Genomic DNA, 27980 nt, shown 5'->3' on the forward strand with positions numbered 1-27980 from the left:
AGAGCATCTTGTGCACCTTGTCTTTTAGAATACAAGTTGTTCATAAAAAGCCAAACTGTAGCTGGGTTGAATTTAAGTGGAAGCCTGTTGATTTATGCTATTTTAGGTTTTCTGAGGATAGGAGTCAGAGGTTTTACTGCTGGAATGAGCACGATGTGAGTGAGCAGAGCATGAACTCCAGGAAGGGAGAAGGGGCATGAGGAGGCCAGGGACACTTTATTGCAGCCCCAGCTTTACTGGCAGCCTGTCTTACCTGTGGGTCACTTCCTAAGGAGCCTGCTTGGAACTGCTGCTGGCACGGAGCCCTTTCCCTTTATAACCCAAACCAGAAGCAATTACTACAAATGGCTTTAGGGATTTGTTTTTAACCCAAGTGGGACCTGCCCTGGCCCCAAACCCCCCTGCCCTGGGCTGAGCCCCAGCGTGGGCAGCAGGGGAGGGGGGATTCTGCCCCTCTGCCCCTCAGCTGAGAGCCCACCTGCAGAGCTGCCCCAGCCCTGGGGCCAGCACAGGAAGGAGCTGGAGCTGCTGCACAGAGCCCAGAGGAGGCAGCAGCATGAGCAGAGGGATGGAGCAGCTCTGCTGGGAGGAAAGGCTGCCAGAGCTGGCATTGTTCAGCCTGCAGAGGAGAAGCTTTGGGGTGAGCTCAGTGTGGCCTTGCAGGGCCTGAAGGAGCTGCAGGAAAGCTGGAGAGAGACAATTGCCAAGGGCTGCAGGGACAGGACACAGGGAATGGCTGCCCAGTGCCAGAGGGCAGGGCTGGATGGGATCTTGGGCAGGAATTGTTCCCCATGAGGGTGGGCAGGCCCTGGCACAGGGTGCCCAGAGCAGCTGGGGCTGCCCCTGGATCCCTGGCAGTGTCCAAGGCCAGGCTGGACATTGGGGCTTGGAGCAGCCTGGCACAGTGGGAGGCGTCCCTGGGCATGGCAGGGGTGGCACTGGGTGGGCTTTAAAGTCCATTCCAGCCCAAACCATGCTGAGATTCTGGGATTCTCTGAAGTGGTGGATGAGAGATAATACATTTTTTTAGCTTGGAAATGTGGAACCTTATTGCTTTGTCTCTGTACATGCGCATGGAGAGGATAAAACAAAAGCTAGCAAACAATTTTTGCTTTTAATCCTTATTAGTAAGTTAAGCATGGATATGTGATTAACATTCTGTTTCCAGCACTTCACGCTTGAATAGCTGATAATAAGCAGTGTCTGTATCAGCTTGGCTCTGCCATTCTGGTTAAGCAGCTTTATAAAGTGTTTACTGGTTTACATAACAGCATTGAGGAGTTGGGGAAGAGTGGGGGTATTTGTTTATTTATTTTGGTGGCTGAGATCATTATGTGATGCTAATGATGAATGGCTATCAGTGAGTTTAATTTTCAAATGCACCCCAAATCTATTAACATAAGCAGTTTTTTTACAGATTTTTTTTTTTTTCCCCAGCAGGTTTAGAAAGGCACAGCTGTCCAGGAATATCTTCCTGTTCCATGTTTGGAGTATGTAGGCTCTGTAAACATTCCAGGAGCCCAATCCCCTCTAACTGCTGCACATGAGTGATCCCTATAGCACAGATCCCATAGCTTTTCTTTTTTTCTATGCAAAGCTGAGTGGAAAAAGAAGTGTCCAAATTAGTTGAAATTTCAGTTTTCATCTCCTTTAAGTCTTACATTGTTTTTGCCCCTCAACAAGATGGAGCCATGAAATAGAAACCACAGACCTAATGCTCCACACACACACATTGTGCCAAAATAAAAACATTTTTCTCAGAAAAATCATAGGGATTGTTCTCCTTTTCATGTCTTCCATGCTGGTGTGAGTAATCTGTGATGTGCCATCATGTAACAATAGGAAGAAGTTAAATGGATACAACAAATCTATTTAATAAATATGCTTGGGAAAGCCAGCCTATGTTTGCATCTATGTGTGAGAATGTCATTTAACTCATGATGCTGGTGCTAGTTTGGTGCTGTAATTGAGGTGATTTCAGTTTTCAATGAAAGAAAATTGAAAACTGATCTTTTTTGAGGAAATAAACCCAAATATTTCATTCCTTATTCATGATCCCCTGTCAGCCAATGTATTTTTATGTAACTGTAAAAAGGATGTGGAAGGAGAACATGACTGCCCAGGATGTGAGAAAGACAACCCCAAATGAGTGAGTTTGGGATTAGTGAGATGTTTGTCTGTGGCTGGAGTTACAGAATGTGCTGTAGGTTCAAGCTTTTGCCTATATTTACATTTTCTCTGATGCAAATAAGACCTCCTCATTTCTCATTAAAAAAATCATTCTCTTTTGCAGCTGATGGTAGCACGTATTTATACATTTGCCTGTATAAACATAACATCAAGATTTTTATCAGTAATTTACAGAAGATTAAAGTGAACCACACCAAAAACTAAAATAAACATCGTAGGGACCTTGTAAAATTTGTTGCTGTGTAGAGTTTCAAGGAGAACATGTTGGGAACCCCAGGGATAAGTGAAAGTGGCCTTTGTGAAGGATTGCTTAGCTCAGGTTTCACTGTATTAAGCAATTTCCCCCTCAAATATTAATTCTGACCTAGTGTTTTAAGAAGTATTAGGAAGTAGGAAATCAATCCTGGTAAGTTAATGCCCAGGGGGAGTAGAAATGAATAGTTAAATCAATTGTATTATCAGAAATATCTGAATGCATTTTTATTGGTTTGTGGCATTTATTGTGCCCAGCCCAGAGCAGCACACTCGGCAATCAGTGCTGATGCTGCTGTGATCCTCAGGGGTGCTTCCAGGGTCTAAACCCAAACTGGAGCTCCATAGAGCTCTGTCAGCCCCTGCTCCTGCCCAGGAAAAACAGAGGTGGTTATGTTCAGCATGAGGATCTGTTGATCATGAAAGGGCTGGTGCAGGAATATTGCACTCCTGATAAGTCTCAGTATCTCCCTTATATCTGGACCTCTGGTTTAGCAGCTTATATCTGAGACTTGTATCTAAGCTCCAAAGAGGGATTAGGTATAAATTAGGTATTTCTACAGTTACCTTGCATCTTGGGCTAAATCTATTTGAAAGGATCATGAGAGAATGTGATTCCTGTCCTTAACTTCCAGCCACCAAGTGTCCAAACCAGACAGCCAGGAGATTCTGCAAGGTGGCAGCTCCACGTAGCAAAACACCAAATCTGCTCATTACTCAGTATTTCATCAGTACTGATATATTTATTTTAATCTTCTTATTTGACATTTACCATGGAAGTCCTAGTTTTGCTTTGCTAAATAAGAAACCCTACGGAATCCTCCAAGAATTGACAACATTTTCCATTTTCCTTTCTTTCAGGAATTGAGTTGGGAAGCTGCAGAGCATTAAGGTGATGTGTTTAATGTGTGGTGGCACCGTATGTGCACAACAGTTGGTCTGAAACTCCTCGGTAGCCCCAAACTTTCTGATTTCCAAGGTGGAAGGGGGAGATTCTCGGATACTCCTGTGCCTACACAGTAACCAAAAATGAAGAAGGACCATTGTTTACACGCTGCTCTGCTCTGCCTGGGAGTGCTGTGCTACAGCCACGGCCTGAGCACGGAGAAGCTCAACCACTCCCGGCCCTCGCTCCACGGGCACCATGAAAAGGGCAAGGAAGGACAAGTCCTGCATCGCTCCAAAAGAGGCTGGGTGTGGAATCAGTTCTTTGTTATAGAAGAGTACACGGGACCAGATCCTGTGCTAGTAGGAAGGGTAAGGAAGAATTTCTTTTTCAGCCATTGATTAATATTCTTAGTTTTCATTATTTTTGAGGGGGTTTGTGTTTTGTTTTGGGTTTTGGGTTTTTTTGCTGTTGCCTTTGTGCTGCATAAGCTGCTGCTTCATTTTCTCGTAGCTCAGTTTAGGTGCTAAGCAAAATACTACCTAAGTCAATACAAATATTTCCATTGACATCAGCAGTCCTTGAAAGAAGGTGTACAGGCTGCTACCCAGCAAAAGAGTAAAAACCACACCAACAACTTGAGCAAAAATATGTCTCAAGAATATCATTCTCATGTCTTTAAAAAAAGCAATTAAAAACGTAATGTCTAACCCAGAAACTCAATAAAATAGATATCTCTTTACCCTTTCATTTTCAAATTATCAGTAAAATTAAATATATCAAGGGCTATGTAGAGAGGGAGGTAAATATTTGTGTGCACGTGTATATGTACAGACATCCTGGACTGATTTTTCTATTCTGCTACTCTCTAACAGTAGCAAAATATAACCAGTAGATAAATAAACCTTTGTATATTTGTATATTTTTCTAAATGGGCAGCAGAACTGTGTTGACTTAACCCCAGCACAAAACAAGTGGAGAAACAGGATCAATGTCAGCAAATACCATGCTGGGTATTCTGATTTAAAATGGTGCAATTTGTAGCTGTCAATATAAAATCAATAAATCTGTAATTTGGTTCAGTGTTTCCCTCATTCATCAAACTGAAGCGTGCACTGGTTGTGGAATTAAGAATGTTTAGCAAGCATTTGTTGCTTCTTTTATATTAGAGAGGGTGCAATTAAAAGCCAGTTGGCAATCATGGAATCCCAGATTCCCAGGATCACTGAGGTTGGAAAAGCCCTCCAAGGCCATGGAGTCCAAGCTGTGCCCCATCCCCACCTTGTCCCCAGCCCAGAGCTCTGAGTGCCACCTCCAGCCCTTCCTTGGACACCTCCAGGGATGGCCACTCCAAACCTCCCTGGGCAGCCCCTGCCAAGGCCTGAGCACCCTTTCCATGGGGAAATTCCTGCTGCTGCCCACCCTGAGCCTGCCCTGGCCCAGCCTGAGGCCGTTCCCTCTCCTCCTGTCCCTGTTCCCTGCGAGCAGAGCCCGACCCCCCCGGCTGCCCCCTCCTGTCAGGGACTTGTGCAGAGCCACAAGGTCCCCCCTGAGCCTCCTTTGCTCCAGCCTGAGCCCCTTTCCCAGCTCCCTCAGCCTCTCCTGGGGCTCCAGCCCCTTCCCAGCTCCGTTCCCTGCCCTGGACACGCTCCAGCCCCTCAAGGTCTCTTGTCCTGGACTGAGGGGCCCAGAACAGGACATGGCCCTTGAGGTGTGGCCTCACCAGTGCCCCCAGTACAGGGCATGGGCACCGGACTGGCCCTGCTGGCCACATTGTACTTGCTACAAGCCAGGGTCCCTCTGGCCTTCTTGCACACCCGGGCACAGCAGGGCTCACTCATTTATCATTTAATTCATCCCATTTATCATTTAACAGGTTTTACATGCAACCCAGTAGAACGTGATTCATTGAAGTGTACAAAATCTTTGTAAAAATTACTCCTCCTACCAACTTCATGTGAATAAAGAAACTGCTATAAATGTCTTCTGGTGTATTCTCTTCCTTTAATCTGAAATTTTTGGTTTAGCAGCACCCTACATGTGGCAGGAGGAAGGTCTGGGCTGGCACTGCCCTGGATGCAGGGTACATGTAGTCACAGCATGTCTCTGCATGTGGATTATTGCCTGGTGGAAGCCACAGTTGTTGAAAACTGTGAAATTATAGCAATTTCCTGCACTTTTTTGTTTCATAAGCACATCCAGGAAATGTGTGCCCCCACGTTAAGGTGTGTCTGTTTCTCCTTTTGTAGCTTCATTCAGATATTGATTCTGGAGATGGAAACATTAAATACATTCTCTCAGGTGAAGGAGCAGGAATCATTTTTGTTATTGATGACAAATCAGGGAACATCCATGCAACCAAGACACTGGATCGGGAGGAGAGAGCTCAGTACACGCTCACAGCTCAGGCTGTGGACAGGAACACAAACAGACCTTTGGAACCCCCTTCTGAATTCATTGTCAAAGTTCAAGACATAAATGACAACCCGCCCGAGTTTCTCCATGAGAATTACCATGCCAATGTGCCCGAGAGATCAAATGTAGGTGAGTACTCTGAAAGGCACTGCCCTTGTGGGGCAGTTGCACTGTCAGGATGTCTTGGCTTTATTTCATTCTTATTGTCAAGGATTTGGGGAACTAAAATTTACTTTAAGCTCAGCCAGTGATTCACTTGATGTATTTAATTTGCTGACCAAATCAAACCCTGCACAGCTCCTAACTGGGAGACATTCCTAGCATAGAACTATTTCCTCCTAGGGAGGAGTGTGAGAGTCCCCTGGAATTTATGGAGTGTGAATCCTCTGGGGTAAACACGAAGATCATTCCTGTGGCAGAGCTGTGTAATAAAGCTGGGAAGTTACTGCCTCACCATCTATTCCATTTTCATCTCCTGTTTGAGCTTGTGTCTGTCTCAGGGATTTCTACAGGAATGATTTGTCTGAAACTTACTGAGAAAAATGAAACAGAAAACTATTGTTTGGCTGTCTAACGACAAAAGCAATATGAGGCTTAAACTACTGAGGGGAAAAACCATAATGGTACAGAGTGACTGCTGACTTTTATATCTTCACTGGGTAGAACATTAATCCACATCACAGCTGGTGACAGATCTTTTTGGATCGGATGAGTATATTTTGTCATATAGAAATTGTCAAGTAATTTATATTTTCATCTTTCAAATGTGGAAATAAAAAAGTTCAGGAATAGCTATGCTGTGTGACTGAAAGCATCTCTGCACAGTCCTTCCAGATGTGTTTGCCTCTGACTCTTCCTCCTGTGTTTGCTCTCCATTTTTAGGTACATCAGTTATTCAGGTAACAGCTTCAGATGCTGATGACCCTACCTATGGGAACAGTGCCAAATTGGTTTACAGTATCCTTGAAGGTCAGCCCTACTTCTCGGTGGAGGCTCAAACAGGTATTATTAAACAGTTTATTTGCATGGGACCTCATAACCAGAGTGCATTAGAGTGAATGAAGCGTACTGACTGGGTGGAGCTACTGATGTGTCTGAGCAGGGCTTCCTGCTCTGCTGCAGCTTGGTCTCCTGGCATTTGCTGGAGCTTCTCCACTAGAAAGGTGATGCTATTTCTGTGTGCTCTGATGTGCTGTGATGATTGAAAGGCTGTTTCTGTGCTCAGCTGTAATTGTGTGGAATATTGGGGCTGCATTCCTTACAGCAATGCCCAGGGAAAGCAGAACCTCCAGCATCACTGCAAACATTGCTGTGTTTAATGCTCTCAAAGTACACCAGCCAGGTTGTTATTAAACCTGTATGTGCCATACGTCCTTTGTGTCCACAGGAATTATCCGAACTGCCCTTCCCAACATGGACAGAGAAGCCAAGGAGGAGTACCACGTGGTGATACAGGCAAAGGACATGGGAGGACACATGGGAGGCCTCTCAGGGACAACCAAAGTGACAATTACACTTACAGATGTCAATGATAACCCACCAAAGTTCCCACAGAGTGAGTTACAACAAAATCCCTCTCGCATTTCCTACTAGGACTCAGGTTTGTGAAGTATCAGGCATACCCAAGGCTTGAAGAAGCAGTAACTGATGGATTATTGCAGCACACGTGAATAAATAAGTATTAGTTACTCATCTTTTAATGGTAACATGTGGGTATTTAGTGTCTGGATTATTTACTTTGTGTTGCAAAGTGAGACATTTTTAGAGTCAGGATTAAATTGCAAAGATTCCTGACCCTACACTTCATTTTTGAAGCTCCTGGGCCATGCTGTATAACTTATGTGAGCAGACAGACATACACATGTATTCCTCAAGACTTACATTTACCATGGCAAAACAAATTAAATTTAGCACAATTCCATTTTTTAATTGTTAAAGTGTATTATTGGAGGTCGAATACAGCAATATTTTATACCTGAGCAATTTATTTTTCATGTATAAAATTAATCAGGGCTGACATTACCAGACTCAGCCTTCACAGCTGGGTGGAAGTAAATTAATGGGCCCACACATCTGTTCTGCTGCTCATCTCTGCGTGGGTTTGGGGTTTTTTGAGTGCAGTGCAGACACCATCCCAGCCCACCGTGTTTCTCCTCTGAGCAGCAGTTCTGACCCTGACACGCCCTGGCCATGGCCATCCCTCTGACAGCTCTGCTTCCAATGCTGCAGCTTCCTGGCTCCTCGTGGAAGAGCTGAAGTGACAGTCAGTCCCTAAATGTAAAAATCTGTGTCAGCATTATCTACCCTTCGAAAAGGAAATATTAAATCCTAAAAAATCAGGTTTTGCATTCCATAAAACCTGCCTTTTCACTCCAGATCATAACCTGGGACCCCAGGATACAATATTTTGTTAACTCCATCAAATGATGGATTTTTCTCTACAAATTCAAGCCCCTTGGCTGAATGTTTTGCAAGAACATTTTAAATGCCCAAAAGCAGTTATTCTACTTAATCATTCACCTCCAGATTAAACCTGAACTGGGAATGCTTTGTAACTCAGAACCAGGGTTTTACCTGTCTGTATAAACAGCCAAATGATTGATATTTTTATTCTCATTCTTTCTTTTTCTTTTTTTTTTTTTAATGTTCATTGCTCAAGCTGTTAATGAGTTATGTGCTTAAGTTTTGGGTTCTTTGTGACTGGAGCTAATGACCTATTTCAATGACATGTGGCAATTGTTTTCATGGGTAATGAGCCAAGTCCCTGCCTGGTGTAAGTGTCCTGATGTTCCTAGGGTGCTCATGGAGCAAAAAAGAGCAATTACAAGGGGGAATAAATTAGATTATTTTATTTTATCAGGCTTTTTTTTTTTTTCTCCTCAATTTATTACTACTGATGATGTGCCAGAAAATGCTGACATAGATTTATATATTCGGGATCAGGTTATGAAATCAATAGTGCCTAAAGGATGACTTTTGGAGAGGGATTTATCCAGGAACAGTTTTGATCTCCTCTGGTGTCCCTGAATACTCAGGGAAACACCTGTGGGATGTTTGGGGATGGTTTTCCTACTGGAGTTTGCCATGGGAAAGCCATTTTTTGTTTGGCATGAAATGACATACAAATTGATACATACTCTCTGTGGTGTGAAATTTTAATGATCATCGTTACCCTACATCCACACTCCAAATTCAAGCCACAGAAAGCAGCAGATTTTTACTTTAGCCAGCACAGCAGACAGGATTTATCCAATTCACTGTACATAATTTATGGCTCCTGAATGAATGGGCAGAAATGAGAAACAGAGCTGAAGGTCTTGCCATGAGTCATGTGAGAGAGTTTTCCTTCCATTTTTGTAATAACACCTCTGCTATCAATGGTAACCTTGGTGCCACAAAAATTGCTGCATTCTGAGTGATTGGTTGTCCTTTTAAGCCTCTCCCTGAGCAGGGTGACAGGGAGGAGGTCATGTTTTATAGATTATTCATGTGGGTTAAGATTTCACAGCTGACTTCCTCCTCTGAGCTCTTTATAAGGGAACAGAACATTCCTTCAGGGGGGTTGAAAATGCAAAAAAATCACTGTTTATTTGGAACTCCCAAGTTCAATGAGTAAATGCACACACATGAGACCAGCCTGCTCACTCAGGGCAAATGCCTGTTTCCCTCCCCAGGTGTGTACCAGATGTCGGTGTCGGAGGCGGCTGTCCCGGGAGAGGAAGTGGGGAGAGTGAAGGCCAAAGATCCTGACATTGGGGAAAATGGCTTGGTAGCTTACAGCATCATTGACGGAGATGGCATGGACATGTTTGAAATCACAACGGATTATGAGACTCAGGAAGGGGTTGTGAAGCTTAAGAAGGTGAGTGATGCCTACTGCTATGTAGTGTTCTTTGTTGCTGACAGAATATTTGGTAATAATGGATTACCACCTAAGCTAAAATATTAGTAAATGCAAATTTCACTTAATTCGTTTCTCGAGGTGTGATTAACTCTTAATATTCCATTTCCCCATTAGCTGAATTGGAATGGAAGAAAATAACCAAGAAGAGTTACATAAATACTGTACAGTGGATTAATTGCACAAACTAAATGAATTCATAATAAAAAGTCACGGTAAAATACCATGCCATCAGCTTCATTGTTAATGAAGTTTTGCCTAGTGCTGATAAGTAGCAGACATTCACTGTTGCTTTATGTTCAGTCTGAAAAGCCTCATGCCCTATAGTTTGAATTCTTCAGCTGTGCATTGTCCACAATAGTGTTCTGAAGGAGTCACAGGCTATGGGAAAAGCAGCAGAGGGGATTTCACACACAACCCATCAGTGGGAGCCTTGAAAGCGTTATCAAATTAATTTTAAATTGCAAATTACAAAACATAAATCTTATTATTATGTAAGCATTATCATTTTGCCGTTTGTATCTTTAGAGCTATTTATCTCTCTTGGAGATAATCAGAACTCAAAGGACAAGGCCTGGGCAACTTAACTTCTGGGCAGGCCTGCCCTGCCCTTTGGGGCAGTCCCTCAGGATGGGACCCAGAGGTCTCCTCTGCTCAAAACTGCCCTGGTTCAATTTCTGTCTCTGTTCTAGAGGTGGGAGTGGATTTTTTGTGTGTTTTGAAATGTGGGTGAGCTGTCACTCCACTCAGTTTAGGGTGTTAACATACTTTGTGAATTGTGGTTGTCACCTGCATGATCATTTTGAGGTACAACCCTGCAGCCATTTCATGCCAGTGAAGGTGCAGAGGTGCTGTGGCTTTGATCAGGCTCCCAAAAGGACTTCCCCCATGGGGCATTATTCCACCTCTCCTTTGGAAAGTGTTATGAGTTCTGGGGTTGGAGAGAACTGCAGGAATGAAAGCACTGCAAACCATCTTCATGTTTTCCCCACTCCCTAAATAATTTAAATTCTCTGTGTGCTATCTCATGGTGCACCCAGGAGCACTTCAAACCACATCCACACGGAATGCCTGCCAGCCTGGAACAGATGAAGCCAGGTCTCTTGTGGGAGCCCCTTTCCTACCCCTTGCACTTTTGTGCTGTCTGGAAGGCTGCATGGAGACAAGGTTAATTTTCCCAGTGCAGATGATTTCCTCAGTGATAGAGCAAGCAAACAGCAAGACCAGGACTCTGTGGGGATATTTTGAGTGCCTTCCTATGCTGCTCCATACATAGAATGTAGCTCCTTCCATTTGAGTCTTTATGTTTTTAAATACACACATTTCAGTCCAAGCTTGTTGACAGATGCTCACATTTGTTTGGTGTCATTGAGCACTAGGGCACTGCCTGCTGCTCTTACAGCCTGGTTTTCCTGACTCTGGAATGCACTGTCTCCTTGTTTCTCACAGACCTTAGATTATGAAACCAAAAAGTCCTACAGCCTGAAGGTGGAGGCAGCCAATGTCCACATTGACCCCAAGTTCATCAGCAACGGGCCCTTCAAGGACACGGTGACAGTGAAAATAGCGGTGGAAGATGCTGATGAGCCACCAGTGTTTTTGAAACCAAGTTACATTTTTGAAGTACAGGAAAATGCAGCATCTGGTACTGTGGTTGGAAAAGTACATGCCAAAGACCCTGATGCTGCCAACAGTGCTATAAGGTTTGCTGCATTTCCTGTTTCCTTCTGAGCATTAGCTTTTGGAATTGTTAGGCAAGTTCTGAAGACAGTGTGACAGATCTACAGACACCCAGAATATCGAAACTTTAACCATCCAACATTGTTTTTATGCCTTTGTTCCATAAGCTGCCAGTTTCTCAAAGCCTGTATCACACTGTAGCTATGTCTAATTAAAATATACTTCAGGGCATCTTTGGTAGACTGCACTCTAAATTAAATTTTCCACAAATATCTTGTGCTGTTATCACAGTGTAGATTTTTCTCAAAATATAGAACTCTAAACTGTAGATTAGAGATTGTGTTGGGTAATTGTTAAGTGGTAATTGTTAAAGACAAGCCCATACAGACACCTGCTTTCTGCAGTTGTGTTGGATCCTCTCGGAATCACAGAATCGTGGAATGGTTTGGGCTTACTGGGAGGCACCTTAAAGCCCATCCAGTGCCACCCCTGCCACGGGCAGGGACACCTTCCACTGTCCCAGGCTGCTCCAAGCCCCAATGTCCAGCCTGGCCTTGGACACTGCCAGGGATCCAGGGGCAGCCCCAGCTGCTCTGGGCACCCTGTGCCAGGGCCTGCCCACCCTCCCAGGAAAAATTCTTATAATACCTTCTATTAATTTAATTTTATTTGTTATGTTGTCAGTGTAACTTTAAATTATGAAAAGCTCTTTTGTGTGTATACTTAACATTTCAAAGAATTTCAACATGAAGTTATGAAAGCCAGAGCTGTATAAAGATGTACAAATGTGCAGAGTGGATAATATTTGATAAATTGATATGATCAATTAATATTCTGGTAAACCAAAGATTGGAAGACTTAAAAGATCACCATGATTAATGTGAAACAGAAGAGAAAAAATATCTCAGTAGATATTTTTATCATGTTTTATAAGAGAAGAAAATAAAGAGTATATTAGGGCTTTGATATAGAGACTTCAAAGAGCAGCAATTTTCACTTATTACAAACATTCTGATGTACTGTTTTTCTAAATGTAGAAACCAACCAGGTTATTCTCCTTTTAAAAGAGCACATATCATCCCTTTGACAATGATATTGAGGGCAGCAATAGGTGTACTACTTACAATTATTGAGAAATAATAATTATATAGAACAAATCTGGATGCATGAAACTCCTAAGTCCTTCCTTTCTCTAATTACTGACTTTCAATCCTCTTTAGATATTCAATTGATCGACACACCGACCTTGAAAGATATTTTGTTATTAATGCAGAAGACGGCAATATCAAGACAATAAAGGCTTTGGATAGGGAAGAAATGGCTTGGCATAATATCTCTGTCTTTGCAGTTGAAGTCCGTGAGTATTTCACTGGGGTGTTTTAGAATCAGTGGTACGAATTCTGTAACCCTCAATTGTCTCCGTTTGATAGACTGCAAGAAATCTCAACAGAAATACCTCAGCATATTTGATCTTCCCCTGGTTGCAGCTGGGAATTTGTTTGTTTTGAGGAGTTTTCCTGCTTCTGTCTCATCTCGGTGTTGCCTCTCCCGCAGACAAACAGCACCAGGAAGCCAAAGTTCCCGTTGCAATCAAGGTTGTTGATGTCAATGACAATGCTCCCAAGTTTGCGGCGGCCTACGAAGCCTTCGTGTGTGAGAATGCCCGAAGCAACCAGGTATGGGCCACCCACCACCTCCTGTGCCCACCATCTTCCTTGTTCTCACCGCCTCCCTCTTCCCACCCCCTTCCTCTGCCCACCACCACCCTGTGCCCACCACCCTCCCTATGTTCACCATCTCTCTCTCCTCATCACCTTCTCTCTTCCCACCACCACCCTGTGCTCACCACTGCTCTGTGCCCACAACCTTCCCTGTGCCCACCACCTTCCTGTTCCCACCGTCCTTCCTGTGCCTACCACCTTCCTCTGCGCACCATCCTCCACTGCTCACTACCTTCTCTGTTCCTACCACCTTCCCTCTGCCCACCATCCTTCCTCTGCGCACAACCTTCCTCTGTGCACCACCCTCCTCTGTCCACCACTTCCCTGACCACTACTTTGTCTGTGCCCATCACCTTCTTCTGTTTCCACCACCTCCCTGTTCCCACCACCTCTCTGTGCCCACCACATTTCCTGTTCCCACCACCCTCCCTGTTTCCAGCACCTTCTCTGTGCTCACTGTGCTCCCTGTTCCCACTACCTCGCTATGCCCACCACCCTCCTCTCCCCACCACCTTCCCTGTTCCCACCACTGTCCCTGCTCCCCACCCTCCCTGCACACACTTCTCTTCCCTCAGGGCGTTAGCCCAGTTTTGTCTTGTCAGCTCCAATGAGAAGTAGTAAATGAACATTTGTTTAGAGGTTTTGGCCAGAAAGCCTCAAGGACCCAGGAAGGCACTTTATCTCTGAACTGCTACCAGCAGTTATCCAGTGCTTTGTGCTTTGTGGGATTGGTGTTGGCTGGGAGTACCCACCAGCACAGGGTCAATGGAGCTGGTTTGGGGCAGCTTTCCCAGTTGTTGGACTGGTTTGGATATTACAGAAATACTCAGTGTCTTATGGGAAGAGTCCCAGTACAGTGTTTGTAGAATTTAGCCAACAGATTCATTCCTGGCAATCTGTGAGGAAGAGGGGTTATGATCATACAAAAATACAGCTCTGCACATGACCTGTGCCTTTGCAGTCAGTGCAGCTGTTTGAAAAGGACTTTCTCCGCTGCTGAGTTTTCTGCAGACTTTTATTTATTCTGCTGAGTTCTCATTAGCACATATTTGTATATAAGACTGTAGAAGGTGTGTGCTTTTACAGCTGTAATCCTGGGGTGGTTAAATGCATAGAAAATCAGGATTGCCTGCTGTAGTCTGGAGTCTGCTCTGTGTTTGCAATTGCATATATTTGTATTTGAGGGGAGTTATGCTATTTTTCAATTCTTTATATTCAAGGGCTGTCTCAGAATGCTGTCTGTATGTGATGTACCCAGAGAAGGAGCTGTTTGTTTACCGAGTGCTTTTCTTTTACAGCAATTTATTACAATTAGTGCTGATGACAAGGATGACTCGGCCAATGGACCAAGATTTATCTTCAGTTTACCACCTGAAATTATTCATAATCCAAATTTTACACTCAGAGACAACAGAGGTTTGTGTGAAGATTCCCATTCTACCAGAATCCAAAGAAATAGCAAAGTAGAGCTAATGGCCTATGCAATGTCATGTAACAGCATTTTCATCAACTTTGTCAGAGTTTTTCTCCAAGATTTAGGGGAGGAAGGCAAAAACATACAGCTGAGATGCAAGGATTGTTAACTCACTTGAATTTTCTTGAATGCAGATTTTAAGTTATGTAATAATACCCAACAGGAAGAATCCACTGCCATTTTATCTCCCAGGAAGAGGATAAAACCACTGCCAAACACTCACTGAATGGAATTGGCAGATCTCCTTGGTTTAGAGAAACCTCAAGTTAGCTGAGACAGCACAAATTGTTAGGCTGCTTGTATTTGTTCACTACTGTGATTGCCAGCTTTTGTAAATTATGGATCACAAGAGACATGGGCTAGATTCCCACTGGAATCAAAGCACTGCCTGGTGCAGGAAATGAAACGGGGATTTGTGCTGTGGAACGTACCTGGATTGGGTATCTCAGCATCTGGATATCTTGATCCCTTTGCCAATTTGCTATTCATGAAACAGAGTGGAGCTTTGCATTCAGATTGATGGTGAGATGTAAGAAATTTGTAAGCAAAAAACCTCAGGCCTGGGTGAGTGTCAAAATTCAATTGATCACAACATAATGACATCAGTGACCTTAACTTGCCAGAGGCTGAGGGAGACAGAGGAGGTGGGTAAACAAACAAACAAACAAAGACAGGTTTGGCCATTATACATATTTATTCAATTTATTTCATTATATTCTGATTCAATGCTCATTTTTTATTTCCCTGCACAGGGCAAAAGCTGTTTCAGCTTCTAAAGGATTAGTTTTGATTAGCAAACTTTAATGTTTGAAGGAAACTTGACTGTTTTCTGAAAAGTAAAACTCAGTTGAACTGGTTTAAATAATGAATCCAAGAGTGCCAGAAGTACAAAAGGCAACAAAATCCAGATACAGGATTTCAGTAAAATCTGTTCTGTTGAGGCACACTTTATATCTCTGCACATCTGAAGGGAGGGTAATTATCATCAGAGCTTCCAAACAAAATCTCTTTATTCCTGACTGATCAAAGTAATGCTGTTGCCTAGTGCTTGACACTTGTACATACATAAGCAATTCATAAAGGAGCCAGTGCAGGGCATATATTTATTCTCTTTAAAGTAGTAAAACACAAGTTTTGAAAAATTAATGGGTGTATTTCTAGAGAGGAGTAAATAAGAGTGTATTCTTTGCTTGAGACCCAGAGGCCAAGTTTGTCTATAAAATACATTTTATGGTCGCCACATCAAACTGAAAATAGATCAGATTTTATAATCTAGCAGAGGAAACGTAGGTCAGAGTGGAGATGCTCTGAGTTGTATTATGGTTCCTGACTCCCAATTAGTGGGATTAATCCTTCATTTCCATATGCAGCAAATTCATTACTGACAAAATTAACCCGGATAAAAATGTTTTGTAGCTGAAATTATGATGTCACCTTAATGTAGTGTTTCTACCTGGCAATACTGCAAAAGGTTATTTCAAGAAGGGATTATTAAGGGATTGAATCTTCCCATATAATTTTCTTTTTGGGAAATGAATAGTGTGAGGAAATTCATTCATTTGCATCCTTTCTTTCCCTCGTTTTGTTCAATCCTCAGTGCAATTATATTGTTAATTTACCTATTTCTGTGGGGTGTTTTTAAGTAAGTTATAGTACAGCAAAGTAAAAAAGTTAAAATTCTGTGTACTTCCATATAAAAAACTTCTTAGGGAGAGTGTGTTACCATTTGCAAGTCAAATAATGTACATGGTCATTCAAAGTCATTTTTTTTCAGTTGTAAGTCTGAGTATTCTATAAGCCATGCCACAGCTTTCAGACAGAATTGCTACTTTCAAAGAAAAATGGCTTTATTAACTGTGGAGAACAGTTAATGAAAACTCCAGTGTTTGGGCCTATTACAGAACTTTGAAGTGAATACAGCCCCATAATTATCATTTAATAGAGTTTCTTTTTAGCAACTCCTGAAAGTAATCACATATTGCAGTAATCCAAAGCAGCATAATCATGTTCTACATCCTATTAATAGCCCACTGTGTTACCAAGTCCTCAGCTGAGCCCATCTCCCATAGAAAACATGAGATAATGGCTTAGCCCACGCTGGGATAAACCACGGAATTACTTTTGCACTGTTTCCTTATATTATAGCTCATAAACAAACAGCACTGTCTGCCCAGGCTCTGCTCAACTCTGCTCCCACTGAAGTCAGGCCTTCAAAAGAGCAGCACAGGCTCGTGGCACTGCACAGCAGAGAGGCAGATTTTGAGTAAATGATTTCCTGCATTTAATCCTGCTGGGTCCTGTGCTGAGATGCCCTTTTCTTGGACTCCCTCAGCCTGGAATTGCTGGAAGGGCTGCAATCCCAAATTCACAAAACAGTGCTTTACAGAGCCTGAAATGAAACTTGTGAGCCCCCAAAAATCAGTGACTAAAGTCTGCTTTTTAAACTCAAACATGTGCTTCACACTTTTTCAACAAGAAAATTTTGAAACACATGAACAATAAAGTCCCAGGATTTTGCCATGGATTATCCACAGCAATTGCCACTCCTGGTAAGGATTTTAGACAGCAGAACCCCTGAAACTGTTTAGTTTTCTGGCTGAATTTGCACTCACACCTGATATAGGTTATAAAGTTCACACTACAGTCAGCTCCTGTAATCTAGAATCCTTCTTACACAATCTATGTGTTAACAAGCCCCCAAAAACTAAGCTACATTTGCCTATGCACACAGGAAAAATTGGAAATCATCGGTAAGATCACCAGAGAAAAAGACAAAACTCAAAGGTCAGGGAGATCAGTAAAAGGATCACCAAGAAATAATGCAATTTTAACTTCTAATTGTGAAGATTTCATGGGGAGAACAGGGAATCTTCACTTGCAACACCTTTGGATGTTGGATATCCAAGGCAATAATAGCTGGAAAAACGTGAAATTTTGGGAATGGCTGTTTTGAGATGACTGTTCTTTTCCTTCTGGTGTTAACCCCCATTCTGTTCATTAGGACTGACAGTCAAGTAGTTCCCATATGTGTTAAGTAATAGTTTTAAGCTGGTATTGACATTTAACTTCTGTTGGCTTAAAAAATGCCATTTTACCAGGATTATAGTTCTACTCCTGGGCCTTGAAAATAATAAAAAAGCAAGGATGAGAATATTAGCTAGGATTATATGTTATCTTTTATCTAGGTAAAAGAGAGGGTTTTTTCTCTTATGGATATTATGTTTCTTCTAAATGTGAGAAGTGAACATAAACAGTAAAAGGAAAAGTTTAAAAAATGACCTTTTAGGCTTGATGTATTGTAGTCCTTTTTAAACTTTAGCCAGGCCTGTTGATTGGATTTTTCTTTTTAAAAATTTATATTAAACTAAAAATTGGTTCCCATTAAAACAGATAAATCAGTCATAGGATCAAAATCAGCTTTGTTTAGTGTAGGTGACTGCAGTGGACCAGGCCAGTCTGTATAATAGATAAATAATTTGCTGTCCTTTTCTTATTTCTAATTAGGAATACTATTTCAGCTGACAAAAGGCAAGAAAAATAAAATATATGATTAAAAAATGCATAGCTGAAGACTAAACATACTAATATATGGTATTGCCATTCCTTCCACTGTGCCTTTGCAGTCTCAAGGCAGCTGTAGCTCAGCCCCCTGTTAATGTTCATATTTTTTGCCACAAGAATAATCTGCCCTATTGTGATTTTTCATTTAATGGAACAGATCTTGGTTCTCCTATTGAGGAAATGAATTATTAAGCACATTTTAGAGGACTCTGTGGAACAGTTTTATCCTGGATCAATATATTAGTTCAAGTTAGTTGATAGGTTAATAGATATTAGATGTTGTATTTCTATTTGTACCAAATTGTTATGAGCCCATTAATTTAAAGCCCTAAAATAAGGCACCTGTCACGCAGACATTGAGATCACCAAGGTCCTGTGAAAAATTGTGCCTCAAAGTTTAGATGGAGCATGTAAACGTTCAGGAGATTAGAGGGACTCTGAGAGAAACAAAGGGCACCTCCAAGAGCCACAAGTAATAAACAATCAGATCTTTATCAGAGTCTCTGTCCTTACACTGTGTAAAGAAGAAGTTAACAAGCTGCTTTCTACCTAATTGATTTTTTTTTTGTGAGACTTCAGCACCAAAAAGGAACAGTTGAGTCATGACCAGGTGACCACTCAGGGCATCAGGGGTGTGGCCTGCCAGGAGAGGGGTAGATATGGGGCATGGATTCATCTGGTGGATAACAGATCCTACCTAAAATATTCATCCTTTCTGCTGTGAACTCCAGAAGTTACTGGGAGAGTCATAAGAGGTGCAAACATCCTCCCATAGATTGACCAAATCTGGGGGCAGTTTCAGACCTTGTGTTACATCCGGGGCACTGCCCACAAGGGTGGTTAGGGCAAGACAAGAACACTTCTCTTTGGATATAATTTATTCACAGATTTCCATGGAAATTGTGAGGATTAGATCATTAGGAGAGGTTTTATGGTTTGCATTATTAAATTCTGGAATTTATGCTGACTCTTCAATGGGAAAATAATTAATCTGCAGTACCCTGAGGCAGCAGTAAAATGGGTACCTTCGGAGGTGAACAGCCCTCCCTCAGGAGATAAAAGAATTGTTCTTTTTTTTTCCCCTTTCCATTATACAGTGAAAAATAAAGAATGTGGCAAGCCAGGAAAGGTTGTGTGGAATAAATCTTCAATATAAACTGGCTTTTGAAGGTCTGAAATCCACAGATATGATTGCTTCACTTTATTTACTTTGGGATGTCTACAGCTGTTATAAACTTTGGTTCAGGCTGAGCTGAGAGAGGAGGAGCACAACAAGAAAACCCTACTGGTGTTCCCCTGGGAGTGGGAAGCATGGGCTGCCTCAGCTCAGGGTGTCACCTCACACAGTCCCCTTTCCAAGGCTTTAGCCACAGGAGGTGTGCAGAACCATCCAAAATGCCCTGTGCTGAGATGGCAGCTTGTTTTCTGCCCCCTGCACCAGGAGAACCATGGCAGGGCACCTCTCATGATGACAACGGGAAGAGTTACAGAAATACTGTCAGGAGTGGGACCCATGGATCCCTGTGGGTCCCTTCCAACTCAGGGTATTTTTGGTTCTGTGCTTTAACTCTTCCTCACACCCATGTAATTCATAATGTTCCCAGACATACTATACATGTATGATCAAGCTCTTTGAGTTCTGGCTTTGGAAGCTTGGGTGAAAACCAGATTCTGATAAAACACTGTTACCTTCAGGGTTTCTTAATGAAACAGTGAGGCTCAAATTTGCTCATACACAGCAAATATTGACTTTTGTTTTGGTGGGAGTCTCTTTATCACAGCCCATTTTGGGACAGATCTCTGTCTACCATGCTTTTAGATGTGACTCCAAGAACAACACATAAGGGAGATATGGGTTTCATCCCTCCACTGAAATCTTTAATTCTGGAGAGAAAAAAACCAGTTCAGGCAGCAATAAGAAGGTCCATCCATTTGGGTGGCTGAAAAAATATTGTGAATTTCTCAGAAACTTACAGGTACTAAAAGGTGCTATCAGACAGAGATTATCTATGTTCCTTGTGTTAATTAAAGAATTAAAACTGAGTGTGGTGCTGTATGAATTAAATAAAATCCTGTAATTTCTCTTGGGTCATTAGAAAGGCAACACTTTATGCTGGTTTATTGTAGAATTAATGCTGAAGCCCCTGAAAGCTGAGAGCCATTGCAGCGAGATAATTTCTTTTTCAACATTGCCTACGAGGACGACTTTGTGGGATAATGATTCTCTCTCTTCTTCAACCAGATAACACAGCGAGTGTGCTGGTCAGACGGGAAGGGTTTAGCCGCCAGAAGCAGGATTTGTACCTTCTCCCCATCGTGATCAGTGACGGCGGCGTGCCCCCGCTGAGCAGCACCAACACGCTGACCATCCGCGTGTGCGGCTGCGACAGCGGCGGCTCCCTGCTGTCCTGCAATGCCGAGGCCTACATCCTCAACGCAGGGCTCAGCACCGGCGCCCTCATCGCCATCCTGGCCTGCATCGTCATTTTGTTAGGTAAAAAAAGAGTTCTTTCCCTACTGCTCATCTGTACTTGTGTTAAAAAAGTAATCCTGCCCTCAGCTCCATGATGGAGAAATGAATCTTCATTTTTTAGCTTTTATTTTTATAGGGGGTACTGATATGCCTGGATGTGAGAGGCTTTGGGGTGACGTGATTGTGGCCTTGCAGTTCCTGGAGGGAGCCCACAGGAAAGATGGAGAGAGACAATTGACAAGGGCCTGGAGACAGGACAAAGGGGAATGGGTTCAAACTGCCAGAGGGCAGGGCTGGATGGGATATTTAGAAGTAATTTCTCCCTGGGAGGGTGGGCAGGCCCTGGCACAGGGTGCCCAGAGCAGCTGGGGCTGCCCCTGGATCCCTGGCAGTGTCCAAGGCCAGGCTGGACATTGGGGCTTGGAGCAGCCTGGGACAGTGGAAGGTGTCCCTGCCCATGGCAGGGGGTGGGATGACGTGAACGTTATGGTCTCCTCCATCCTAAACCATTCTGGGCTTCTGTGATATCTTCAATAGCAAACACCAGTGAATTTGTGTAGATGTGCTTGGAGAATGTCCTCTTGTGGCCTAGTGCCAGTTAATCAGGGACACTGCTTAAAGGAGGTCATGACATACAGTTCTAAGTTTTGTGATCTTCCCTGGATGACAAGTTCCTTATTGAGGTCAGCCAGGATTAATGGCCCCTGGCAGCTATTTCCCTCAAACCCATCTTGTGTTGAAGACAGATGAGTGGCTCGGAAAACCTGCTTTTAAGAAAGTGTTGCATAGTGTTTCCTGATGATTTGAAAAAAAAAATTATACAATATTTTCTAATTTCCCTGCAGTAATTGATAGAGTTTCTTTTCTTATACACTTTATTTTACAGAAATTTGAGTTGAGAACACAAAAACAAATACGCGTTTGGAGGTGTTGCTTAAAAAAATCCATTTTAATGGAAATGACACTTGGAACTTGAGTTAAGCTTTGGGCATACAGGAGAGGATAAAGATTCGTCTTTGTTTTGTTGCAGATATTCATGTGCTTGGCCTGCTCAAAGGCAGTGTCACAGTGTTCATGCGGCACTGGGGGCCTCACAGACACTTCCCTTGAATTAGTGTTGCAGTAATGAGCAATTAGTAAGAGCAGTGGCATGCAGCCCAGACAGAGAGCCTCAGATCAGTGTGTTCAGTTCTGTGTACAAACATCGCCGCTTTTACCTTACAAGGAGCCCTAAAAATGCAGAAGTTTGCAGCAATCCAGCACAAAAGCTGAGGGCTCAGTGATGCCGCAGTTATTAGCAAAGGGGCTGCTGTTTGACAGTGCAGCCTAACTCGTGTTTTTGTTTTCCCCAGTCATTGTTGTGCTGTTTGTAACCCTGAAGAGGCAGAAGAAAGAGCCCCTGATCGTTTTTGAAGAAGAGGATGTCCGGGAGAACATCATCACGTACGATGACGAGGGCGGAGGCGAGGAGGACACGGAGGCGTTCGACATCGCCACGCTGCAGAACCCCGACGGCATCAACGGCTTCATCCCCCGCAAGGACATCAAGCCCGAGTACCAGTACCTGCCCAGGCCGGGGCTGCGGCCCGCGCCCAACAGCGTGGACGTTGATGATTTCATCAACACCAGGATACAGGAGGCCGACAATGACCCCACTGCCCCTCCCTATGACTCCATCCAGATCTATGGCTACGAGGGCAGAGGCTCAGTGGCTGGGTCCCTCAGCTCCTTGGAGTCAGCGACGACAGATTCTGACTTGGACTACGACTATCTACAAAATTGGGGACCTCGATTTAAGAAACTTGCAGACTTGTATGGCTCCAAAGACACTTTCGATGATGATTCTTAACAATAAAGTTTAAGATTTGGCCTTAAGAACTGTGTCCGAAGTTCTGAAGAATCCAGAGGAAATGTAAGCAGGTATTTTTTTAAAAATCAAGAAAAATCTCATTTAAACATTTAAGTTTGACAGAGAGGATCCCTTTAATAAAAAAGGACATGAAAGTGGTAAATACTGTGAAGTACCTTTTCCTACAAAAGGCAAATCTGGAAGTTGGCTGCCAGCTTCACTAAAGGAAAAAACCCACTTAAGAAATGCGAAATATTTAAATGAAGGAAAATGCTAAAAGCGAACCTACAAATAGGGGAAATCTTTTGTGTGTTACGAACATCTAAATCTTTTATGTCAAAGAAGCTTCCACAAATTAGAAAAGATAACAGTTCTGAGCTGTAATTTCGCCTTAAACTATGGACACTCTATATGGTAGTGCATTTTTAAACTTGAAATATATAATATTCAGCCAGCTTAAACCCATATGATGTATGTACAGTACAATGTACAATTATTATGTCTCTTGAGCATCAAACTTGTTACTGCTGATTCTTGTAAATCTTTTTGCTTATACTTTCATCTTGAACTAATACGTGCCAGATATAAAAACTCTGTCTTGTTGCAGTGGGAGGCGCCCTATTTCTATGTCATTTTTAATGTATCTATTTGTACAATTTTAAAATTCTTATTTTAGTATACATACAAATATCAGTATTCTGACATGTAAGAAATGTTACAGCATCACACTTATATTTTATGAACATTGTACTGTTGCTTTAATATGTGCTTCAATATAAGAAGCAGACTTTGAAATAAACTGATTCTTTTTTAATTCTTGTTCTGGTTATTAAGCATATAAGGAAAAACATAGTGTTTCTAATGTCCCATTTATAGTTCTGACTAATTTACTACAATTGTGACCTTTTAATAGCCTTATTTATTATGTGTTTGTAGTTGGTTTGTTGCCTTGTTAAGTGATTATTTAAAAATCAAGTACATTTTACAAATGTTTTTTAGATTAAAACAAATGTAACGTCTGGTGAACATTTTGTACCCTCTCTATCTACAGCTTGTGGCTGCTCCCAGAACGCAGTAAGAACCGTCATATAGTCCTACTGTGTTTCCTGGATTAAATTAAGTGTAATACTTTTCAATATTTCCCATGTAATATGCATTTATCTTATATCTTAGAGATTCCCGAGGTTTCAGGAGTGACTTTGTGAGTGGATGGGAGTACTCTGTACTTACACTTTACTCCAGGCTTGTGAGTTTCCGTATCTGTGCTGAGCTTCTGCGGGTTCTAGAGACTGAAATCTGACCCAGTTTAGCTGTGACTTCCCTAAGGACTGTTCTACCTGACAATTACCTTACCCGAGTAGTAATTAAGATTCCGGCACTTAATTCCTAATTTTTAAAATTTTTTGTTTGTTTGTTTGTTTTTTTTTATTTTTAATTTCCAGTAGAATAGCATCGTCTGCGGATAGGGAGACATTTTAATTTGTGATGACAGAAATACAGAGTGCTTTCAGGGTTGTTCCTTGTAATGTATGTTTTTAATCCAAAAAGGGATCTATAACTTTTTTTTTTATATTAGTTCAGAAGGGGCAAGGGATTGGAATATGTTCTGCACATCAACATTTTCTGCATCTGTGTACAGCTGTACCTTTGCTGAATTTAATATAGTTGGCTGTGTAGAGTCAGAGATCAGCAGCTGCAATATGGGAAGCGGCAATAAATAAACAGAAATTACCTACCTTTTCCTACATTCCTTTTACAGGCCCTGTCCTTCATTTGCAGTCAGGTACCAAACTGCTTGATCTGAGAGGAAATCTGATTTGTTGGTGTGTTGCTTTTCTGAAGACCCCCCCATATATGTAGTTAGGTTAAAATTGAACTTCTTAAAATGATGACTGATGTGTCAGCTCTATATCCATAACGTATTCACTTGTCCCATTATATCCCTATGTTTTATAAGGCAGAGTTTGCTAAATCAGCAGATTTGCTCTACAATGTTTATTGTAATATTTCACTTTATTATAGCTGTATGCATTCTATATAATTCTATAGTTTATTATTAACTTGGTTCAAATTTCTTTGGTTGTTGATTTTTCTCTGTTTATAATCCAAAGAATATTTTGCTAGATTTGCACATTTCTCCATTATAAATTTAAATAAACATTGAAAACAACAAAAAAAAGAAAAGTAATGAGTATCACTTTACAAATTAACAAATTGAAATAAAATAAAAAAGAAGTAATTTGTAGGACTCCATCCTCATTGATGCTATCTGGGTTTATTTCACTTTTGAGCAAGTTTTAGAATTAATAACGGCATTTTCTACATTTTTATGTTTAATTTTTAAGAAGGACATTGTCAAGTACATTTTTTAATAGTTTCAAGTGCTTTGAGTTTTAGTCTCTATTGTTTGTAGCACTCTCGTAGATGTTTGGAAATAAATTTTCTTTCCCTGCTGGTTTTGTCCTTTTTCATTTGATTATTTTTCCCCTTCCCAGTGGATGTGCAATTATCGCAGCATTTTATTAAGTCAGGCTTGCTAATCTCAGCCAAGGCTGCCTCTGAAATGCTGGGAATTATCCTCACTCCGGACCATCAGCAGCACCTTGGATGAGCAGCGCGTTCTGGCACCACAACAGGACATTGCTTTGCGTTGAACTTCGCCGTGGCCCTCGTGGGAGCCTCAGGTTTTTAATCTGAGTTTGGTAAAACCCAACCCAGCATGGTGGCTCCAAGTTAGTCCCGGCACACCCAAGAAGGCCGTGGGCTGTAGGTTGCTGCAGCATTCCCAATGATCCCAGCGACCTGGGAAGGGATTCACCAGCACGAGTTGCTTTAGCATAGTGGCTCTGCCTTCTCCAGGGACCGAGCCTCACATCCATGGAAGACAACTGAAAGGTTAATTACAGCTTCAGTGGGTTTGGAGAGAACCCCCATTCCAAGGAGGATCACCACGCCTGAGCCAGGTAAGGCAAGGGGCGGTGGCAAGTGCAGGTGGTGCTTTGGCGGGTTTGTCGTCATTAGAGGGGATACAGCAACCCCCTCCAAACACCATCACTAACACACAACCTGACCTTACCAGAGGCACTTTCTTGTGAGCTGAGCGAGTTCTGTGCTCCCGCTGGCAGAACTGCTCAGCTCCTGGTCTAGCTGGGTGTCACCAAGCTAGGTGCCTCTCCCTCCTGTGTCTCTGCAGTGCCTTGGAACACCATTCCTCATCCTGGCAAGAAGCAATTAGGGGTGCAAGTGCAGGGCTGGTTGCTAGGGGAGCTCTCCAAACTTGCACTGATAGGGAAGGGGAGGGTTTGTTTGGGAATTCTCAGATCGCCTCTGCTGTGTTCGTGCCACAATGCCAAGCAGTCCTTGATAACGTGTCAAGGGGTACAAGCCTGCAAGCTCACCACCAGCATTTCTGTGATCTCAGGCGAGATCCTGCCCCAGAGACTGCCACAACTCAGATGAGAAAAGCTTTTTAAGGAGCTTGCAGGTTTTGTTGGTTCCATGTTGTTGACTGACTTGCAAAACAAAATGCTGAAGTTTTCCATGTTGCTGCTGATAAGCTCAGAGGGAAAGTGGAGAGTAGGAATTTAAATAAGGCTCACAAAGAGGCGAGCTTAGGGACCCAAAAGCCTGGAATGCTTGTATGTCTTCCCCATCCAGCTGCATTTTCAGAATTACACGTGTAATGAAAAGGTCAGTAAGCAAAAATCCAGGTAGGCCTTGTGCAGGTTTTCCCTTCAGACACTGATATAAATACTGAACTACTATAACCAAACACGATTAACTGGCAGCAGAATCACATTTTGTATTAAGGGGGAAAAAAAAGAAAAAGAAAGAGATGAGAGAGAGAAAAGAAAAAGGAATGGCTTGGGAAAGGGACTGAGTGAGTTTGTTAGGGAGTGAGCTGCAGGTCTCTGGAGCTCTTCTGTTGTTTTCACTCTTTTAGGCTGAGACTGGGGATCAACCAGCTTGACCTAGTTCCATTCCCTGTGTGCTAGTCCACAAGTTTTCCATTATTTAATATCGCTGATCTCTGCCTTTGATAAGAAAGGCTCTTTCAAACCTGACTGAGCTGGACTGGCTACAATTACCCAAGTCATAAGAACAATTTTAGCCCAATCCAATTCATGGATTCATAGTCATTTGAAAAACATGTTTCTTGTCTTTCTGCGTGAAATCTTGGGCCTTGCTGCTCACCAGCTCTAGACCTCTGCTCTTCCCTCCCTTATTGAGCTGCAAATCCCACATCCACAGTGGGTGTCCTGCCCTGTCCCAGCAGAGAAGGGGCAGAAGCAGCAGCAGCTCTGCCACGGGAGCTTCACGTGTGTGCCCACACAGGGGACTTTGCTGATGCCCCACACCTCCTTCTCCTGGACGTACGCATCAGGGACAGCTCCTGATCCGTGGGGGTGGCCTGCAGAGCATCTGGAGCATTTCCTGTTTCTCTGTGGAAAGAAAACCCCCAACACAAGCAGGGAGAGACTTGCTTGGACTGTGAGTGACTCTCAGAACTCCTTCCAGGTCAGGGAAGGGTCTTTCTCAAGTCTTTCAGACCTTCTACTGGAGCCAGTTTGTATTTTATAAATAAATATTATCCAGGGCAGGGAATTGAGCCTGAGATTTTCAAAGTCCTTGTGAGCTCTCTAACTGCCAAACTCAAAATGTGATACCTTTTTTCCCTCTCCTCTCCTCTCCTCTCCTCTCCTCTCCTCTCCTCTCCTCTCCTCTCCTCTCCTCTCCTCTCCTCTCCTCTCCTCTCCTCTCCTCTCCTCTCCTCTCCTCTCCTCTCCTCTCCTCTCCTCTCCTCTCCTCTCCTCTCCTCTCCTCTCCTCTCCTCTCCTCTCCTCTCCTCTCCTCTCCTCTCCTCTCCTCTCCTCTCCTCTCCTCTCCTCTCCTCTCCTCTCCTCTCCTCTCCTCTCCTCTCCTCTCCTCTCCTCTCCTCTCCTCTCCTCTCCTCTCCTCTCCTCTCCTCTCCTCTCCTCTCCTCTCCTCTCCTCTCCTCTCCTCTCCTCTCCTCTCCTCTCCTCTCCTCTCCTCTCCTCTCCTCTCCTCTCCTCTCCTCTCCTCTCCTCTCCTCTCCTCTCCTCTCCTCTCCTCTCCTCTCCTCTCCTCTCCTCTCCTCTCCTCTCCTCTCCTCTCCTCTCCTCTCCTCTCCTCTCCTCTCCTCTCCTCTCCTCTCCTCTCCTCTCCTCTCCTCTCCTCTCCTCTCCTCTCCTCTCCTCTCCTCTCCTCTCCTCTCCTCTCCTCTCCTCTCCTCTCCTCTCCTCTCCTCTCCTCTCCTCTCCTCTCCTCTCCTCTCCTCTCCTCTCCTCTCCTCTCCTCTCCTCTCCTCTCCTCTCCTCTCCTCTCCTCTCCTCTCCTCTCCTCTCCTCTCCTCTCCTCTCCTCTCCTCTCCTCTCCTCTCCTCTCCTCTCCTCTCCTCTCCTCTCCTCTCCTCTCCTCTCCTCTCCTCTCTCTTTTCTTGTCCATTTGCAGTAGTTTAAAACTGCATCAAGAACAGCAACAGCTGAAACAGCAACCAGGCTTGTGGGTAAAGCATTCCATGGCTGGGGCAATCTGCTTTGGAGTGGCAAATTTGTAG

The 27980-nt window shown here is 43.1% G+C and overlaps 1 protein-coding gene across 1 annotated transcript in view; it reads left to right on the forward strand.

Annotated features, from left to right (window-relative positions):
- The window catches only part of CDH11 (cadherin 11), a 39694-nt gene extending 16925 nt beyond the window's left edge, over positions 1–22769 (forward strand). Inside the window, exons 2-12 of the mRNA XM_082290049.1 lie at positions 3304–3699; positions 5578–5872; positions 6626–6745; positions 7131–7298; positions 9418–9605; positions 11094–11347; positions 12545–12681; positions 12879–13000; positions 14344–14461; positions 20323–20574; positions 21906–22769. Coding sequence (XP_082146175.1) covers positions 3472–3699; positions 5578–5872; positions 6626–6745; positions 7131–7298; positions 9418–9605; positions 11094–11347; positions 12545–12681; positions 12879–13000; positions 14344–14461; positions 20323–20574; positions 21906–22402 — 2379 coding nt within the window. The 5' untranslated portion in view covers positions 3304–3471 and the 3' untranslated portion in view covers positions 22403–22769. The remainder of the gene's footprint in view (positions 1–3303; positions 3700–5577; positions 5873–6625; positions 6746–7130; positions 7299–9417; positions 9606–11093; positions 11348–12544; positions 12682–12878; positions 13001–14343; positions 14462–20322; positions 20575–21905) is intronic.
- Positions 22770–27980: the final 5211 nt, after the last annotated feature.

This window comes from Coloeus monedula, assembly GCF_965178545.1.
Source record: "Coloeus monedula genome assembly, chromosome: 13".
Classification (NCBI taxonomy): Eukaryota; Metazoa; Chordata; class Aves; order Passeriformes; family Corvidae; genus Coloeus; species Coloeus monedula.